General features: G+C 38.5%; 2 protein-coding genes across 4 annotated transcripts; both read right to left on the bottom strand.

Annotated features, from left to right (window-relative positions):
• Positions 1-1,892: 1,892 nt before the first annotated feature.
• On the bottom strand, positions 1,893-6,592 carry LOC139970563 (heme-binding protein 2-like). Its single transcript, XM_071976350.1, has 5 exons — positions 6,447-6,592; positions 5,219-5,367; positions 4,537-4,666; positions 3,939-4,122; positions 1,893-2,958 (listed from the first exon to the last, which is right to left on the bottom strand). Exons 2-5 carry the CDS (start codon positions 5,345-5,347, stop codon positions 2,772-2,774), a joined length of 630 nt encoding a protein of 209 aa, XP_071832451.1. The 5' UTR covers positions 5,348-5,367; positions 6,447-6,592; the 3' UTR covers positions 1,893-2,771.
• Positions 6,593-11,639: 5,047 nt separating this feature from the next.
• LOC139970932 (heme-binding protein 2-like) lies at positions 11,640-18,546 on the bottom strand. Of its 3 annotated transcripts, none has more exons than XM_071977005.1 (5): positions 18,388-18,546; positions 16,977-17,151; positions 16,023-16,152; positions 15,376-15,556; positions 11,640-13,902 (listed from the first exon to the last, which is right to left on the bottom strand). In XM_071977005.1, the coding sequence occupies exons 2-5, from the start codon at positions 17,121-17,123 to the stop codon at positions 13,728-13,730; spliced, it is 633 nt and encodes a 210-aa protein (XP_071833106.1). In that variant the 5' UTR covers positions 17,124-17,151; positions 18,388-18,546; the 3' UTR covers positions 11,640-13,727. The 3 variants fall into 3 exon arrangements, with proteins under 3 accessions (XP_071833106.1, XP_071833108.1, XP_071833107.1); XM_071977007.1 differs by having other exon boundaries at positions 16,977-17,144; positions 18,388-18,519; XM_071977006.1 differs by lacking the exon at positions 18,388-18,546 and adding an exon at positions 18,241-18,263.
• Positions 18,547-19,373: the final 827 nt, after the last annotated feature.

Raw genomic sequence — 19,373 nt, forward strand, 5'->3', positions numbered from 1 at the left:
ACGTTTCATTACTGTCTGCATTTTGTAGCGACACGAACAAAACGTCACTTGCAAGCAACAGAAAGTTAACTTTTTCAGATGGCCGCACGCGGTTTTGGGCGAGTCTTCAATGCCTTTAATGTAATACAGCGCGACGAGTTTTTTCTTCTCCTTCTGTTCAGTCATTAATGTCACCCCACCCCACTCTTCAATTAGGATTGACGTCCCTGCTTAAGTTAGGGCTATCAATACAATGTAAGTCTGTAAATCTCATACAAAAGAAGTTTCACATAACAACAGAGGGCGTAAGGGCGTGTAGACGAACAATTGGTAAAATATTATTTAGCACCTAGTTGGGACAATATTGTACCAACTGCAGGTAGCATACGCCCATTAAAAGCCCCATTGACTTGCACACTAAATCACAAAAGTAATGTGGTCTATAAGTCTAGATAGAAGTTCTTACTAGCTAAACGCTATCCATCACCGGATAACTGACGAGTTGGCCTTTCATGGCACTATCAATTTTCCGTACCATGACCTAGCAGATTTTTTTGCTCTCAGTAAACAAACTATTCACTCAGTAGTAAACAATTTCCGTACGCTGTTCCTGGGAAACCTAAAGGGGTCTAAAATTGCCTCAATTGACCCACTATTTCCACCACATGTACTTCCTTTCATGCTCTTCAACATACAAGCCACATAAACTAGATCAAGATTGATAACAGGTCAAAAAAAAAAAACAATCGGGCGGATGGATATAGACTCTAATATTATCTTGCCGAAGCCAAAGTGAATAAATCAGGCCGCACATCCGGAGTCTATGCATACTAAGTTCTTCAATTCCGCCCTCACTTTTGTCTGGAGACATATTTCATACTATAGTTTTCATTTATAAGGAATCAAATTCTTTGTATACACCTTATTTAAAGGCATTGAAGACTCGCCCCATAAACAGCGTGTCGCCATCTTTTAAAAAGTTAACTTTCCGTTGCTTGCAAGTGAAGTTTTTCTCTTGTCGCTACAAAATGCAGACAGTAATGAAACGTGATACCTCGTTATCTTTAGCTGGACCTAAGATGTCCATCGCTGTATCGTTTGTACACTGTGCTGTGGGTATTGACTGCAGCTGTTTGTACTGACTGTACACTAGTGTCTAATTACCGACGGTAGCAAGATGTGTGTGCATTTTCTGGGATCCACTAGGTCAGATTACCGACGTTTCATTTTGCGCGAATCTTCACAACTATAGTCTTCACATAGTTGTTCTTCCTCATCTCCAGTTAACCAGGGGTACAGTTGATAGGAATGAATACCGTTTTTTTGGGAAGTCATAAAACCAATATGGATGCCTTGTGAGACCCAATGTCATGTACACACATAATCAGGATGTGCACGGATTCCACGTTAATTGTCAGATGCGTATGGGTTTCAAGTTTGTTTTGAACGAAAACTTTTGAAGTAGAATACTGTACAATAAGTATACCATTTATTGTCTGTATATAAGCAGCTGATGTATCATAATATTTACATCCAGCCTATACCAGTTTCCATTCGGTATCTTGTATACGATCATATTCACATGGCAGAGATGTACACCCAGCTAGTGGAATTCAAATTAAACTATATCTCTTGGAAAAGCGAAAAAAAGTGTGGACAATTTGCACACCCAATTCAAGGACGGATCAAAGATTTTAAAAGAAGGGATGGGATCTTGGGGTCGTTGAAGCCATCTCCTATGATACGGATATGGCACTGGTGTTCCCTCTCAAAGACAATTAATTTTAGAAGTCAAACTGGTGCACTTTGATTTAGGTTTATAAGCTCAAACGTGAGGTAGAGAAGATGTGAAGATAAGTGGGGCGAGTTGGAAATGTGCGCCGTACGGTTATGTATTATCAATGAAACGGAACTAGCTTTTTTCATTTTATTGTACTCATCCTGAAATGTATGATTTAGAGGCGTTGCAGATTAAACACACAATATAGAGCAAGCCCAGATTTTTGTTTTCTACTCAAATATTTTGCACATATATTTTCCTGATACATGCTAATCATAAATATACACAATTCAGGCCTTTTAACTTGACCAAGTATGTAACATGTCTCGAGTTAGATAGTATCCAAGTAAACAAGTGTGCGACGCGGCTGACAATAATGTGACGTCACCACGCCTTTGAGATTTATATACTGTTTAGACAAACTAATAAATACAAAATGTTATGACATGACCGTCTGGCAATAACATTGACCGGAGAATAGGTATAGGTTGCTCAGCCTAAGCTTACTTCAAAGAAAGCATAGGCGTATTTGTATGATCCGATATTTGGTCAAGAAAGCCCATGTGTCTCCGTTCGTCGGAGTGTTCTGTACAATATGGAAATATCCTGATTGTTCTCGTGAGAGGCACAACTGTTGTTTAAATATTGAATAATAAGTGTTTCGTATAAATACAGTTAAGGAAGGAGCGTTACCATTCATAAAATTTAGGGAAAACATTATATACATACGGTTCTCCCGGTGACAAGAACAATAAAACTATTTACATTTTTCTTCCGATGGTACGAGAATACATTTTGAAGTATTCATTCTACCTGAATTTTATTATGAAGATGAAAATACATTACACCGTGCTTGGGGCTTTAGCCCTGATCACTACCCCCCCCCCTCCGCCGTCTGGTCAGGCCTGGAGACGGGATTGCTGTGTTTCCTGTGGCGAGGCTGAATCATAACCTTGTATAATGCCACATGACCCTAGACAAATTGTATGCCTATATGGTTATACGCATGCGTTTAGGCTGTTGGTGTGCGCTTGAGGATCCATACTTCATTACGACGGAAGAACCATCTGAAAGGACTATCGTATCCGACTGTGTAATAAAAGCTGTCGTCGTAATCTACATTATCTCTATCCAGATCAGCTTTCAATAATCGTGCATTGCTTATGTAGTCGGATTCATATGCCCATCCTCCAAAGTCCCTGGAAATGAGAACAAAATCCCTGCCATTAAGTTATTTGGTACATAATCATACAATATACCGATCAAAATAATACAATTGAAACAGCTGATCACAGTTGCTGTCACGTGCAACCCAGTCCCTTAACCATAGGAACCTGCCCTCCAGCCTTTGCAGACCTACTGTACGTGGTCCCTCTCCATCTGTGCCACCTGCATGTGACCAAGAACTACACGGGTTTTGCACCCCCGATACAAGTGCCTATCAAACTCTGAATTCCATTCTTTATAAAGCTCTTAATTTCTCCGATCACACGAAGGTTACTTCGCTGATAGAAAGTAAGCCTTCAACTCAACCTGATCAATAGGTTAACCTCTGACCCCTCCACAACAATGTGAGAAAAATCGCATGTTTGCCAACGCATTGTATCGTTTTTCATTGTTTGATGTATTCATTATGTATTACAAAGAAAGTAGGAAGCATGGACCCCGACAATGGTTTGAGATGGAGAAGGTGTAGGGAAGGAATCAGACCAATGTCTAAAGAGGTTGGAATTGATGCCACGCTACTTCGTAAAACTCTATATTTGGGGCCCCTGGAGTCAAGGTGAAAACAAGGGAACAACATTAAGCACCTTTGTTGACTTGATACGTAGATTATTCTTCTTGAACGTGATAGAAAACAGAGGAAGAAGACAACAAACCTACCCTCTCACTGACATTACATTTATCCCTATGTCAGTGATCTGTCCCTTAGTGGAGATGCTTCCTCGTCCATTTCTTGCCCACCCCCACTCTTCCCGCATAAGATGCCCGCAATAGAACTGGGAATTATTAATTAATTTTGAGTTCGGTTCTCTATGAGAGAAAAATACCTAATTTATACTATGGAAACTATATAAGGAATGATTCATCTCATGAAAAGTACTGTATTTCATAAAGGTTTATTATATACTCGAATTAACTTCGAATCTGCCGATACGACAGTTTGTCCATCACTTACCTAACGTAAGCTTCAAAAGCTGGCATTTCCTCAAGGAAGACATCATCGCTGGAAGGAGCTGGAGTATTCTCTTGGTGTTCAAATGGAATAAAAAATGAGTAAGTGTAATCAGCATTCATGCCCTCGCCATCACCTGTTGGAATGACTTTCGCAATTACTGGTACTGTCATATCCATTTTCATATCTGGAAAATAGAAAAAAGAGACGGAATGATAATCTCCTAACTCACAGATAATGAAGAAAATTGTGACTTACATATACTGGTATATAACTGATATTATATAAAGGTGATCAGCATCTAGAAGGTCTTCGAAATATGGGAGGTCGGGGGGGGGGGGGGGTAGGGATGTTATAAAATACAACTGTATTCATGTTTTGACTGCAGGAAAGGGTCATTTTGTTCGTCATAATATGGAGATGTCATTACAATATATAACCCATCCAAGTTCTACCCCAATACCCACCTACTCCCACCACCCCTCGATTGTACCACTGGCATTGTCAACATCTTTGAATCCTGCAAGCAGTTGTAATACCTTATCATTGTAATACCATTGTTTTGCGTAATGCCATTTCGAAGCATAAATTGCAGACTTACTTTCTTCATTCCCGCGACTGATGTATGCAAATAACTTGTTGAATGATGTACTTCCTGCTTGTCTGTGAGTACCACCCAAAACTCTTGTGCTAACCCACTTAGACGGTTGGTATGAGCGGTGCTCGTAATCCTGCGGCAATAAAAAAAAAAGGATAATTAATCAAGAAAGAAATATACCTCAATAAGTAGAAATGGATCAGGAAGTCATGCGAGACTCAAAGCATCTGATGCAAGACATATGACAATAGCTCAACTTTGTGATTGGGCGGAAGATATTACCGCCCTGTAGAACGACCACGTGGCCGGTAATCTTTTTACTTAGTACTAACGAATGGTGTCAAACGACGTGGAGTTACAATAAAATGTATTGTACAACATTTCAAATATTCAATGTATCATAATGTGACAGGCTGTAAAGTTTGGCTTTCCGTAGAGACTTAAATGTTCTGTTACTTAATACTTGTAACCGAGACATGCTTTAATACAATCTTTGATAACGTTATCGATTCATACATTTACATCAGAGAGAGAATTGTTTGTTTTTTATGTTAAGATATAAAGGCAATAATCAAGCCATATAAACCGGTCACATTCATTTATTTTTCAATCGATTTCATAAAAAGATAAAATAAGTATAAACTTCATATGCCTACATTATATCGTAAATTGCGAACATACATACCGAGTTACTGCTAACGGTGGTGAAGAGTGGACAGTCAGATCTCCTACAGAAAGATGGTTTTGACTGTTGAGCTTCCACACAGTACAGAAAGCCAACCGCTAACAGTGACAGAATATATATTGAATTCATCCTGGTCTTCTTGCAAAGTTCTAAGTTAATCTGTAAATGAAAGCAAGATGATCACCAAATGGATATTTCAACGGATGACATATGCGGTGAAGCTTAAAGGGTGTGAAGACTCGCGCAAAAAGAAGCGTCTAATGCCGGTAATTTGACCTAGTTTCGAATGAGCTATTATAAGACGTGTTAGACACCACCATCGATCCCAGAAAATACACACACAGCTTGCTATCGTCGGTAATTAGACACTATAGTGTACAGTCAGTACATACATCTGCGGTCAATACCCACAGCTAAGTGTACCAACTCAAAGTCCAGCTAAAGATAACCAGGTATCACGTTTCATTACTGTCTGCATTTTGTAGCGACACGAACAAAATGTCACTTGCAAGCAACAGAAAGTTAACTTTTTCAGATGGCCGCACGCGGTTTTGGGCGAGTCTTCAATGCCTTTAATGTAATACAGGGCGACGAGTTTTTTCTTCTCCTTCTGTTCAGTCATTAATGTCACCCCACCCCACTTTACAATTAGGATTGGCGTCCCTGCTTAAGAATAAATATAGTACAAACTACTAGAAAATCACCTATCGAAAGAATCTCCCAGTGGCCTGCAGATTCTAGATATGCAATGTAGCTTCTAAATCCCTGTCCAAAATAATGACCCCAGAAGTTACTGCAGATGCCGCTTGAACAAAACGTGCAAATGTGGTGCCGGAGAAGAGCCAGATGCTAAGTACTTAAATGTAAGTAAAATGCTATAACTTTCGATAAGTAATATATGATTAAGCTATTAAAAACAATTCACATATCACCAATGGAATACTATATGGTACCATTTATTGATAAAAGGCTCCATATGAAAATTAGTTATAGAAACAAGTTAAAAGACTATCAGTATGCGCCCAAATACATTAGAATGTCAAACTAAATAAATAGTTTACTCATGTCCAACTTTAACAACATTTTTCTAAACACATAGCTGGTTGAGACATTTGTCTATCTTATAGACCCCACTTCTACGAATGATTTGAGAAGATGCTGCAATATTTTGTATAATTTGCTGAATGTGTATTGATTATACTTTAATATCCTAAATGGTGTGACTTACCGTAGTTTTGGATGATTTTCTGGGGCTTAATTAACACTTGATAGCGGTCGCTTCGTTTATAGCACTTGGTAACAGCAGCTACTTGTATGAGAAGTTGACAATACTGACAGCTGCATGGGTTCACGTTTCTCAACGATTCTGGGAAGCGATTTAAATCCCTTTCTTTTATATACCAAGAGACCTTTGTTGATTCAACATCTTACACAACCAGGCCTTCATGGGGTATTACTGAGGGCAAACGTGTTCCAAAACGTGAGTTGCCCATGTACACAGTAAGGGAGAAAAGAAGTAAACAAGTTATCGGTCTTTACGTAATTTTGGAAAATATTTATATATATAACCTATACTGAAAGCTCCAAGTTAAATAAAAGCTGAAATGACAAAATAAAGTGATGAGTTTACATGTTTCGACTGTATATTTTTTATCATCACCCCTGACATTTCCCAGTTCCATTGTTGATAACATATATAGGGTTATGTACATTGACTTTGTAAACTTGTTGTTGTTGTTGTGTTTTGGTGTTATGCCCGCATATATTCCTAAGGGTCCTACACCAAACGCATTCTAACATGGGCGACCTCATGTTATGAAATAGTAATACTGCCTCTTTGGTGTTCCCGAAACACTCCATCGAGAGACCGTACAGGCCCTCTAAATATTTATCTAGGTCGAGGATTCAGTTTTCCCACGAGAAGTTTTAACTAATTTTTTGAATTATGTTACAGGGCCTTTTCCCAAAATAGATCCGATGTGTCTGTGGAACATTCGAGAAGGCTCTTCTCACGTGGTATGGAAGTTTCCATATAAAGGGGTGGACTTCCAAACTCAAGGGCGGCGGAAGCACTTTTAATCTGGGGGGACACCGACATCAAAGGGCACTTTGCAGAAATTCGATTGGACTGATGCAGCCTTATATTTAGTACCCTTGATAACTCTTATTGTATTATCTTATTTGCGTAAACACATCAATCCATTAACCCCCCCCCCCTCCTCCCAAGGAAAAAATGCATACTAGCACTGCAATATCCAATGTGCAAATTGGGAAACAAGGAACAAGTTTTCTCTTGAGATAAAATAAGGTGAAATCATGCTAGTTGCTAATGTAGGAATCTTCCGAATTAGAGTTTATTTCTTGTTAATATCTTAACAAATATTTCCATTCGAAATAGCTTTGAGTTTGACTCACAGAAATTCACTAAGAGTCAGAGGCGTAGCCAGGAGTTGCAAAGTTGTATGCACGACTATCTGAGCGGAGCGCCACCATCAGTTGGCGCGGAGCGTAGAAGAAAATTTTTGGTTTTACAAACCCCTCAGATGGCCGGAAACGGCCCTTCCCGAGTGTTCATTCTGGTTCCCTGCCCTCTTGCTAACTTGAGACACCTCAATTTTTATGTAGAAAAAGGGCACATTTTTAACCTGAGGAAAAGTGGGGGGGCACGTGCCCCCTGTGTCTCCCCCCCCCGGTTCCGCCGCCCTTGTCCAAACTCCCAACCAATCAGGGCAGATCAGTCCTTTTAGGAATGATTTTTATATCGTTAGTTAATACAGGATGGGCAGGTTATTGGCTGCCTTCTGACTATGCGCAGTGGGATTTTCGGTGGAGTGATCAATAACAGGCATCATTGTTCCCGCAAGTTCGTCACTTCTTCGAATTGCGTAATTGACGGAGTCAGATCATTGTATTTTTAGTTTGTTTGTTAACGGCAAACTAATCATTTAATTTAACTAGAGAAGAGAATCGACAGAGAAGAAATTATAACGAATCACTAATCAAATCCTATCTTGTCAACTTGTTTTTGTGTGAACTGTCAGTGTTTCCTCTATCGCCCGTTCGAGACGTCTCCCGAAGAAGCATAAAATACGGCATCAAGATAACCCCAGTACATCTCTCTCGCGAGTCCCTATATAATATTACACTAAGGGTATTGAATATTGGTGATGAGTAACAAACTTTTACGGAGCAGTGGGGCATGTGACTTTGATTTGATGAGGCAAAAGGCACAAAATTAAAACAAGACTTCTCAACAAAGTGAATCCTCATGCATTTTCATATCGAAAGTTTTAAAACTCTAATGTTTCTAAAACAGGGAACTTTTTAAGAAACTGAATTAGGGTACCGGTACTTTTAATATGCGGAGGAAAACATTAACAAAATGCGACAACAAACTTTCGATTTGTATTCTTTTACATGCCCATTGGAACGGTTAAGTAGTGCATAGTGTTCGTACTTTGGTAACAGTGTAGTCAATCTATGTTCACATGTGGTTTCATGGTGACGATAAGTTATCATACTGAGCAGTAACAATAAATGTTGGAATACCATAAAAACATTATGCTTCTTTTAGTTTCGGTCTGTAGTCCCATTTATAACGGTCCCCTGGTCTAACTTATAGAAGCAAATAGGCGACCCCCTCTTGACGCCGACAAAATGCAAGAACATGTGACTTGTTAATTAGCATATCAAAGTAGTATAAGGAGTACGTCCCGGTACCGTTTGACAAAGAGATCAAGAAAGACATCTCAACCCAGCACCTCTACTCTGGAGGGTTTGCATATTTGCATTTCTTATTACTTCGTACTGCAAACACTAGAATGAGCCTTTATAGTAAATCCGCGGCACAGAATACCCGATGAATGACAAACAAACTCATCAAAGATGGACCTGCAGCTGCTTATTTTTCTTAACATATTCAGAGAATGTTGAATAGGACGAATTTCCACGATAGTCTATATCCTCGTGTTTGACGCAAACAAAAAAGAAGAATGCCATATACGTCATCCACTTAAAAGGGCCTGACAACGGCCCGACAGAATGTCACATTGATATAGATCTAGCCTGGTTACTTTGGCGTACCAGGCTTACTAACAGCCCGGCATTTTGGCTAAGATCATGTGTAGCATAATGTTCCCATTTTCTAGGGGAATCGTGATACACAGCTGACGACAGTGGCGTAGGAAGGTACTTTTGAGTGGGGGGGCTGAAGACTGATGGCCGGCCTGGGGGAGGGGTCTAAGGGGAGGGGGTGTCCCCCTCCCCTTTGGATTTTTTTTGCATTTCCAGGTGGCCTCAGATGCAATTTGGTGCAATATAGCACACTTCAACACCCACTCCATTTTGTGAACTTAATTTTGTATTTTCACTTGGCCTTAGATGCAATTTGGTGCTCCAAATGAGATTTTTTTCTCATTTGGAAATGAAAAAGGGGTTTTCTGACTTGCGAACCGGGGGGGCGGAATGATACTTCCGCCCCTCCACATTTTTCACTGGGGGGCTGGCGCCCCCCAGCCCCCCCGGTTCCTACGCCCTTGGCTGACGATGATCACGCAGTCACAATCTCGATGCAAGGGGACTGGGGCTGAGAGCGAATCAGTCGTTCGGTTGTTTGCTTTTTCGTGCCTAAGTTCTATTTTTGGTGACTTTTTTTCCTTAAACAAGTACCCGGCTCACTAACAGCAATGTATCACATATAAGAGGAGTTAAGCCTACACCTGCTCAGGGCAACGCCCTGATCTGCTGTGAAGGTATATAGTTACCGTCGTTAATCTGTATTCGACTAAAACTTGCCAAAAAAATTCAGAAGTAGATTCCTGGTAGTTCCGAACTTCCAGATTATTTCTAGGGGTTATAATGTACATCATTGGGGAAATAATGCCTCAGTGAGAAGAAAGAAAAAAATCCTACAGGGCATGGTACAATACAGAGCTTGTGTGACCATTACTTGACTCGCTAGCAGTATTTGGGGACAATACTGATGACCTTTAATTCTTCATCCGTGACACCCCTTGATAATTTCTCGTCCTTTGGCCATTTTACCAGCAAAGCAGGGAGTCTTCTTAGAGCTAGGACCCCCCCCCCCCACCAAATGCGGAGCCGACACATCATATAGCTATGTAGTTGCCTCTGATCTATATCATTAACCTACTCATAAATATTTATATCCACGTAATTGGCGGGAAAGCATCTCCGTTCTAAACATTTACAGAGCTATTTGATTGTTTGTCTAAGTTGTCTAAACAGAAGTTACCTTTAGATGAGCAAATTAAGATTGTCATAACTGCGAAAAGCCTTGAAATGTCACAGCAGATCAGAAGTCATGATAAACATGATGTGACGGACTTTCACTTTATGAAATAAATGTTATCGATCCACTCTCCTAATCCACCCAACCACCGTCTCTATTCAGTTGAAGCAAAGGTGAGTACACTTTAAACTGGTGTCATGACGTTTAAAGTAGATAAATGGTGGCGCAACTTGCCTAAAGTAGGTTCTCAGTATGGACCTGGGGTGAGGGGTAGCATCCTTGAAATTACACCATCTCATGGGCCCTGACTTAACCAGCAGCGTGCATAGGATTTGAAAGGTGGTGGGTCAAATTCAATCCCTCCTCCTCTCCGGCTGAGTTAGGTAGGGGCCTGAACCTTTAAGGCATGGCCATATAGGCGAATGAAGGATCTTATAATGCTCAGGGTGGTGCCCTGGGGATATTGAAGCTTACTCCCATATAGGGGGGGGTCTGGAACACCTACCAGAGAGAAAAAAATTGCAGTATTTTCCACAACTGACGACTGGCATGCCCCCCCCCCCCTCTCCATTGGTCCTGACTGAGGAAGTTTCCAATGCACCAATTGAAAACTCCCACCAATGTGCACCAACTGCAGTAGTTTATAAAGTAGATTGCTTCCTGCTTCGCTTTGACTTTTCTGCTGACCTCCAGGTGATATGAACAACCTATCTCTCTCTAGATTAGCTGGTTTAACCTTACAAAATGATATTATACTTCCAGCAAGGTTCACTTTTTCTCACATATATGCTCTCCTGAAGCAAAAATTAGTGTCAACTTCTCTTTAATATCAGTCTCTTCGAGTACATTAAAGTGGTGCAAACAGGATAATTAACAAAACCCCTTGATAATTAGAGAAGGTATCAGGTAAGTATTTTGCACACAAATCAGGCAAAACTTTGGTCGCACATACTCGACCAAATTGTTGCAGCCATAGTTAGCGTCGCATAGCTTATGTTGGCAGTTGGTTTCAAAAGTAACGCTTGTAAGATGGTATTAGCAATTAATCAAAAATCTGATAAAAGAAAATATATTTGTGCTCATTTCTGTGGCACGATTCAGTTCGCTGCAAGAAGAAATAAACTTTCGATTACTCTCTCTTTTATGTCCAAAATATGACAAACAAACATATATTTATCAATGTCTTTGTATTTTCTTTCATTATAAACATTAAGTCATTAAAGAACTTTAAAAAAAATACAAGCTGCTCATAGTACTGAATATTAAACACAGTTAAGTGATGAACATTTCCTTGGCTGCCCTTAAAAGAATCAAACAGGACCAGCAACTCATTTGATTTGATTTTCCTAACACAACCTAATAAAGCTTCAGTTCACACAACCATTGTTTTCCTTCTATTGTTCACTTTAAATGTGAAGGCACCCAATTCTGATCAAAATCTGATTACAGTAAATATATTTGTTCTCATTTCTGTGGCACAATTAAATTTGCTGCAAGAAGAAATAAACTTTCCATTTTTTCAATAAAAATTTGCAGGAACTCAAATTCTTCTGAAGGGTAATTTCAAACAGACAACTTCTGCACAATTTTGTTGAGATTATTTTTTCATTGTTTGATGTATTTGAGTCAAAACTAAGAACAAAACAAAAAATGTTTTCTTTCAGTCAGAAGTTGCATATGCTGTAATATATGACATGGAACTGTTTCTCTCAGGAATCATCAATTTGGAAAAAATTAAATCCTGACTGATACTGATATACAGAGGCAGTGATAAACAAGAAAAGTATATCAGTAAATGTGTTCTGATTTTCTCTGATTGAAACAGTGTATTCATGATGCCAAACTACTAGGACATTTTTGTGTGTGTAAATGATTGAAAAAAAACGATGAGCTTAGTTGGTTTTTCATTGATATGATTTGTTCAAAAGTATGAAGTTTGTTTTCAATGAAGAAATCAAAGTCAATTTGCTTGAAGCTTGTTGTAAATGCACTCACCTTAACCAATTATTTATCACTTAAACCAATCACTTTAACCAATTATATACTTATACATCAAACAAATACATCAAACAAATATCAGTAAATGTGTTCTGATTTTCTCTGATTGAAACAGTATATTCATGATGCCAAACTACTAGGACATATTTTTTTGTGTGTAAATGATTGAAAAAAAGGACAAAAAAATTTGCTTGAAGCTTGTTGTAAATGCACTCACTTTAACCAAGTATATAATTATACATCAAACAAAAGATTTGTTTTTCTATTACATTATAGTACAGTACTGATAACTAATGCAAAAATATAAAGGAACTGTCAAATTTAACCTTCATGATCATCATTGATGAAAACATCAGATGGTCACAAAGGAGATGTTCACAAGGTCCTTTTTTTTTTAGGACATGGGAAATGGGAGGGGTTACCGATTTGAATGAATGAACACTTCTCCTTTCCAGTTTTCCATATGAAAATTGCATAACATTTCCAGTTAGCATACATCGTATATATTTCTAATGGTTATCAATGTAAAGTTTGTTGAGTGCATATTTTTAAAGGAGAAAATTCTTTAAAGAAATTCTCAGAAAGCTGCTGAAATCTCTTCAAACTATAAATTGCTATTTTATAATAATTTCAGTTGTAAATCATTCGAGATATAATCAATTAATGAGGACGAAAATAAAAATCTAGTAATTAAACAGTATTAAGTAAACAAAGAAACAAGAAGCATGAACACTGCTTGAAAGCAATTCTATCTGGCAACAAAGGCTTCTAAAGGTATAAAGAAGTATTGGTGCTCTCCAGCCATACACAAAGTTAACAGAGGGCTCTCTCATATCCATCCTATCCAGTTACGCTAAACTTGACAAGGTGCAGTCTCTGACTGCACATCATAACGGTATCATGAGTTGCTCCATAGTAGTATATACAAATTTCGATCCTGATTATTGGAAAAGAGATCTTTTGAAATATATTTTGAAATTTGCAAGTCAAGCTTCTTGCTTTAAGCAATTTAAACTTGAATTTTTCTACAGCAAACCTGCACAAATGGAACCATGAATTAATCAACCTTCTCCCAGCGTTTCATTTATGTAAGCTCATCAGGCATGTTCCCTTGTGAGCTGTTTCCACGATCGTGTTACATCAATTCAGAGGTCTCTAAACTGTACACGTGATGCAGATGAGGACAAATATGACAGCACCCTCTGTTAAAATACTCGGGAGCCCCAATTCCTTTACTGCAGGCAAAACTAACGATACTTTTTATGTGGCAAAGAACCACACCTCATTGTGACGACTGAAGATGGTAAAAGGACTGTCGTAACCTGCAGTGTAGTAGAAGCTCTTGTCATATGTGGCTGTGGTGTTAGCCAAGGAATTTTTCAAAGCTTCAGCATTGGCAATCCAATCCTCCTGTTTTGCAAAACCGTGAAAAACTCTGTGGGGACAAATATGCAGAGAGAGAGAGAGATTATGATCAAATATATCAAGAAACAGTAAACATAGGATATAGGTTGTCCTTGGACTCTAGTATATATTGTCACAAATAAACATTCTTGACGAAGATATGGCTATAATTCAGAGAGCACAATAACAATATTCAGTCTAGTTTTTACCAAATTAGCCTCAAAGAAACTTTTTGACATTGGTGTTCACCACATGCTAGCACAAACAAACAAACACTTATTAATTAAAACAAACAAAAAACTTGTGATTAATTCTTTCAATGGAAGTTGAAAAGTTTAAGGTGAAGAATTCCTTTTTAAATGATATTTTGTCATGACCTATCCTCAAACTGACTAATTGCGGTATGATAATCTTTCCTCTATGTTTATTTTATCATTGTTTGCTCAATATCAGCGAGATAAGAAAGGGTGAGCAAACAGTTAAAAAGCTTCTTATCAACAGCAAAACAAACCCAGCCATTTGCGTGATTGTGTCTACTTGTTCAGAATGATTGGATTATCTCCAAAAAACCTTCACATATGTTATACTGTAACCATGTCAAATTTACTTGGATGACCTTTCAACTTCTCTTGGTTCAGTCTTCAATTTCAGAAGACTTATCTAAACAATTAAACATTACTCCTGGGTTACCTCTCTATTTGTAACGGTATTTTGTAATGTTTCTGTAGATTTTAACAGATACCTTTTCATGAACTTCTAAGTACAGAGAACTTTGAGAGCTATGCAAGCATTCCAAATAAAGCAGGATTAAAGGATAAATCAAGAAGAAGATTAAATTAGCCTAAGTAAAGGTTTTTAAGAACACTTGTTCAGATGACATCACAGAGCCCCTACTGTGATCCAACTTCCTGGAGAAGTAAGTTTTTATAGCCAGTCAAGATAAGTTACACTCAATCAACCATATCTCACATAATTTTGTTCACATACTATTGGGATAATTGATACATCACATTCTGTTAAAAGTTGCATAAACCCCCAATCAAACCATAGGTGACCTAATTTATTTAGCTATGCTGAACATGGCATGCTGTCTATTGCCCAAAATCTATCTTACTCTCAGACTATAGTCATTTAATTAAGTTACCCTGCCATAAATCCATAATCACAAACTGCCACCTTCAAGGGAATTTCAAATGCATTTCTGAACTATGTCATGGCATGGCTTATGATGAAGATCACCTCATATTGATTGAACCACAGCACAACTCTGTTTACTAGCTTTATTAAACCAAACACTAGTTATTCATGTCCGTTTTGGTTCCAGTTGGTAAAAATAAACAACTGCTAACATTTAACTTTCATGGGAAGCAAATGTAGTTGGAGGATGAAGAGGGGAAGAGCATGAGCAAGAATTAGAACGGCATAAAGATAATAGGGATCAGTGAGCTCACTTGAGTAGAGCAAACAAATACACACACACACACAAACACCAATCTGTACCAACCTGACATAAGCTGTGAATTCTTGTAATGGGGATATGAAAACCTTATCATTCGAAGGCATAGGAGGATTGTCCTGGTCAGCAAATGGGACGAAGAAAGACACGGTAAAATTGTTTTCGCAAGCTGGCCCTGGAGCTGGGATGACTCTAGTTGTCACAGGTGCAGTCATTGGAACCTTCAAACCTGGAAAATAAATAAGGCCCATTTATTGTCTTTTGATAGGGTAACGAATGAAGCATCTGTGGAAAATACTTAAGGATGAGAAAACTCAACACTATTCCAAATGATGGTGAATAATGCTTTACCATGAAAATAATTGCGTTCAAATTAACCAACTTTTTAATATTTTAAATTAAACCGCTGGAAAAAAAGGCCCCAACTTTTAGCACACAAAAATTTGGTAGAGGTTTTCGAAAGTACATTTCAGTCAAGAAGTTCTGATTCCTCAATTTTTTCACCGTTATTCCAGAAACATTAAACATAGGACAATTAAATGTCTCAGTGTGGATATTTAACTACATTAACAGTTGCTTTGCAATGCTTGTCGAAAATTTGATCATGGATGACTGTGACAAATTATCTGGATTTCTAGCACCTTGGGGGGGGGTGGGGTGGGGGGCAATACTGATGACCTTTTCAAGTCCTGTACCTGGTTTGTTGGCACCACTAATATATTTAAACAAAAGTTCAAATCCTTCCTTCACCGCTTTATCATAGCTCAGATCTATCACCTGAGTGCTGACCCACTTTGCTGAAGAGTAAGCACGAACTTCATAATCCTGAAATACAAAACAATATTAAATTTAAAATCTCTTCCTTTTTTTCTTCACATTTAAAAAAAATAATAAAGTTAGGCAATCATTTAGGTCATATATATTTTGGTAAATTTGATTTTTCTTGTAGACATCCTGTAAACGTATAAAACATTTTAATGTCAAAACAACTTAATAAACCACAATATCATTTAGTATTCAAAATGTGAATGCTAATCTGTGGTATTATTACCTGTGTAAAAATGACTAGGGACATTTGCCTCCCAATTCCTTAATACTTTGCACACCCCCCCTCCCCCCCCAGTGATGTTAGCTTCCCTTTCCTTTGGCTCAGGTTTTCATTTCATGTTTTCATGCTTCTACTTGTTTGCTTGTTTACTTTGACTGTTTTGTAGTTTTCCTCAAATTACTCTGCTTGCTATATCCATCAACATGCCCCCCCTTCCCCCCTTCCTGCCAGTGACAATGTCTACTTAATTATTCAATTGCCTTTTTTATAATCGATATTATTAAAATGAAGGATTTACATGAATAGGTGTGCAGGGGAACTTGGATTGGTTGTTATTATCAGGGATAGGTACTGTTCTGAGGGATAGGACTGACCTCTGCCAGCACAAGCTTCCTTTATTTAAAACTGTTCTTTTCCTTAAGTTAACAGGTATATGGTACAGTATTGTACTACAAGCCCAAAAGGGTTGCTCTGTACTCCTTGTTTTGTCCTCAAGTTACAATCTTTTCCCCTCTTATGCTTTTGTTCATTGATAAGTATGACTAAAGAACACACGAACAAATAACAAATTTGAAACTATTTGTCTACTTCATATTTTCACCTCTCCACTTCCAGTTGGCTGAAAGTCAGGACAATCTAACCCTTTGCAGAAAGTAGGCTCATCCCTGGCTTGCATTGGTTTAGCTGATGCTACTGTCACTGTGACAACTAGTACAGTTATCAGCATCGTAAATTGTCTTGGAGCCATTTTGTTCTGATGTTAATGTACCTGTAAACTGAGAAAAGACTGCCAATCATCAACAAGTATGTAAAACTGATATGAATCATGTCTTTATTCATAAACAGGAAGTAAGAATAAGAAAGATATAAATATTATAAACCATAATACATATATGTAAGAACAGGATTTGGGGGCAAGGTAGGGTAGTGTAATCATTGAAGTCAATGTTTGTAATACAATTAGAAGGTTTGGAACACAGTCCACAAACAAAATGAAAATGACTGTAGGTGCTCCATTGGAAAGTAAAGATTTATTACATGTAAAGACATTCATTGTATGAAAATCACAGATAAAATAGGCCCAATGGTGCAAAACGGTGAGAGACCTAGGAACAAGACCCACACATGGAGGGGATATGTGCACATACTAGAAATGCTCTTATAGCATGGTTTTAGGCTTGATAACAGAGAGCATACTGATTTGCATTTCATTAAAAATGAATGTGATGAGAATGCCTGACCATCATGGATATGAAATAAGTCCATGAGTGAAGGCATTCCATCCCTCAAACCAGTAATTAGACCTGGGAATGACATTGCAAATGATAGAAATCTGGTACAACTTGAACGTCAGATGTGATATGAAAAACTACTCAACACATACAACTTAAAAATTCATGATATTTTAGCTAAATAAAGGTTTCCCCTTCCAATGGGCTTCCTTTGCCAAGTCTCCCTTTCCCCAGTTGCCAGTGTGCTATCGACTTAATTAGGTCTAACATTAGGCCTTACTTGCCCCCCCCCCCCCCCGCCAAAAAAAAAGAAGAAATAAACCTTAGGCCTACATGCAGTCACCATTGCAAATTAACAGTTAGGTTGAATGCTACCGATACATAGGCTCTAACACTTAGGACTGTTTGTTTCTACCCTGCTAGTTTGCATTCAGCTTAAACTTGATCAGGACGTACCCCGCTGCTTGTACGCAATCCTGCTAAACTGGTATCAAAAGAGTAGACAAGAATTAATAGGTCATGTGGGTCCATAAATATTTTATGGGGAGAAAATATCGATTCTAGTCAAGTTAACCAATAGGTATAACTAGTTATATTGACTTATGTAAGTTGCAATACTAAATTTGTTGATACCACTAAAACGAATGAAAGCTCGCTGAAACTGTGTTAACTGTTATGTTCGGAACCGGAACTTTCAATCAAGATCTGCTTCGCAACGGAGAAGAAAACTGACTATTATTCACTTCCTTAGAGACTAAAGACCTCAATATGTAAGCCTACCTGCACTGGACAATAAAAGTCTTCGAAAGAGATTATTCGCGCTGTACTGTCGAACCTGATATGTAGACTGCTAGTAAGTAGAGTCACAATAACCGTACCTATCGCTATCAGTATCAGAAATTCATCACATGTCTATTGTCTGGATTGTTTACGTTTTCCGCATATTATATAACTAAAAATTTCGATTATGCAAGTCTTACGTTCCATGACGTCATAATACCATGTTGTACTGAATATTCAGATAATATTCAAGGATGTAGCAGCTAGCGTATAATTTGGGATCCTCGGTTCAATTTTAATGAACTATTGGAAAGTCCTACAAAATATTCATTACCAACTTGAAATCATCATGAAATGAGGCATTGCAAACTCGCTCAAACCACGTGCCGCGCTCTGAAAAAGTTTACTTACCGTTGCTTGCAAATGACGTTTTCTTCTTGTCGCTACAAAATGCAGATACCTTGTGTTATCTTCTATCTAGACCTGAGATGTCCACGCTGCTACGTACACTGTGATGTGGGTATTGACCGTAGTTGTATGCATTGACTGCACACTATAGTGTCTAATTACCGACGGTAGCAAGCTGTGTGTGTATTTTCTGGGTGGATGGTGGTGTCTATAGAAGTGTTATAACAATTCTGTTACACCTCATTCAAAACTAGGTCAGATTGCCGGCATTGGACGTTTCTTTTTTTGCGCGAGTCTTCACACCCTGTTTTGAAAGATCAGTCAGGTCATGTAAGTCATAACAATTTGTCGCTACTGCGGTGGGGGTGGGGGTGGGTGTGGTAGAGGTAATGGGAGGGGCGGAGTAGTTGGCCTATAATCTACACCGTGGGTCCGATCTCGTCCCCATCGGCCCACCCCCCGTGTCGCAGCCTGGCGACGGCCTTGCACTTACCCAGAGATGTACCGTATATGTTATTTCTCTACGAATTTCCAATTCTGTGAATGCACCATGGCAACAGCGGAGAGAATGACGTCGT

The sequence above is a fragment of the Apostichopus japonicus genome, chromosome 8, assembly GCF_037975245.1.
Source record: "Apostichopus japonicus isolate 1M-3 chromosome 8, ASM3797524v1, whole genome shotgun sequence".
NCBI lineage: Eukaryota > Metazoa > Echinodermata > Holothuroidea > Aspidochirotida > Stichopodidae > Apostichopus > Apostichopus japonicus.

Excerpts from the sequence above, each read along its gene's own strand:
- LOC139970563 (XM_071976350.1), bottom strand. The coding sequence starts at position 5,347 with ATGAATTCAATATATATTCTGTCACTGTTAGCGGTTGGCTTTCTGTAC. Across the intron at positions 4,667-5,218 it reads CCACCGTTAGCAGTAACTCG|GATTACGAGCACCGCTCATA; the intron begins GTATGTATGTTC and ends TTATTGCCGCAG. Across the intron at positions 4,123-4,536 it reads CAGTCGCGGGAATGAAGAAA|ATATGAAAATGGATATGACA; the intron begins GTAAGTCTGCAA and ends TCTATTTTCCAG.
- LOC139970932 (XM_071977005.1), bottom strand. The coding sequence starts at position 17,123 with ATGGCTCCAAGACAATTTACGATGCTGATAACTGTACTAGTTGTCACA. Across the intron at positions 15,557-16,022 it reads TAGTGGTGCCAACAAACCAG|GTTTGAAGGTTCCAATGACT; the intron begins GTACAGGACTTG and ends TTTATTTTCCAG. Across the intron at positions 13,903-15,375 it reads GAATTCACAGCTTATGTCAG|AGTTTTTCACGGTTTTGCAA; the intron begins GTTGGTACAGAT and ends TTGTCCCCACAG.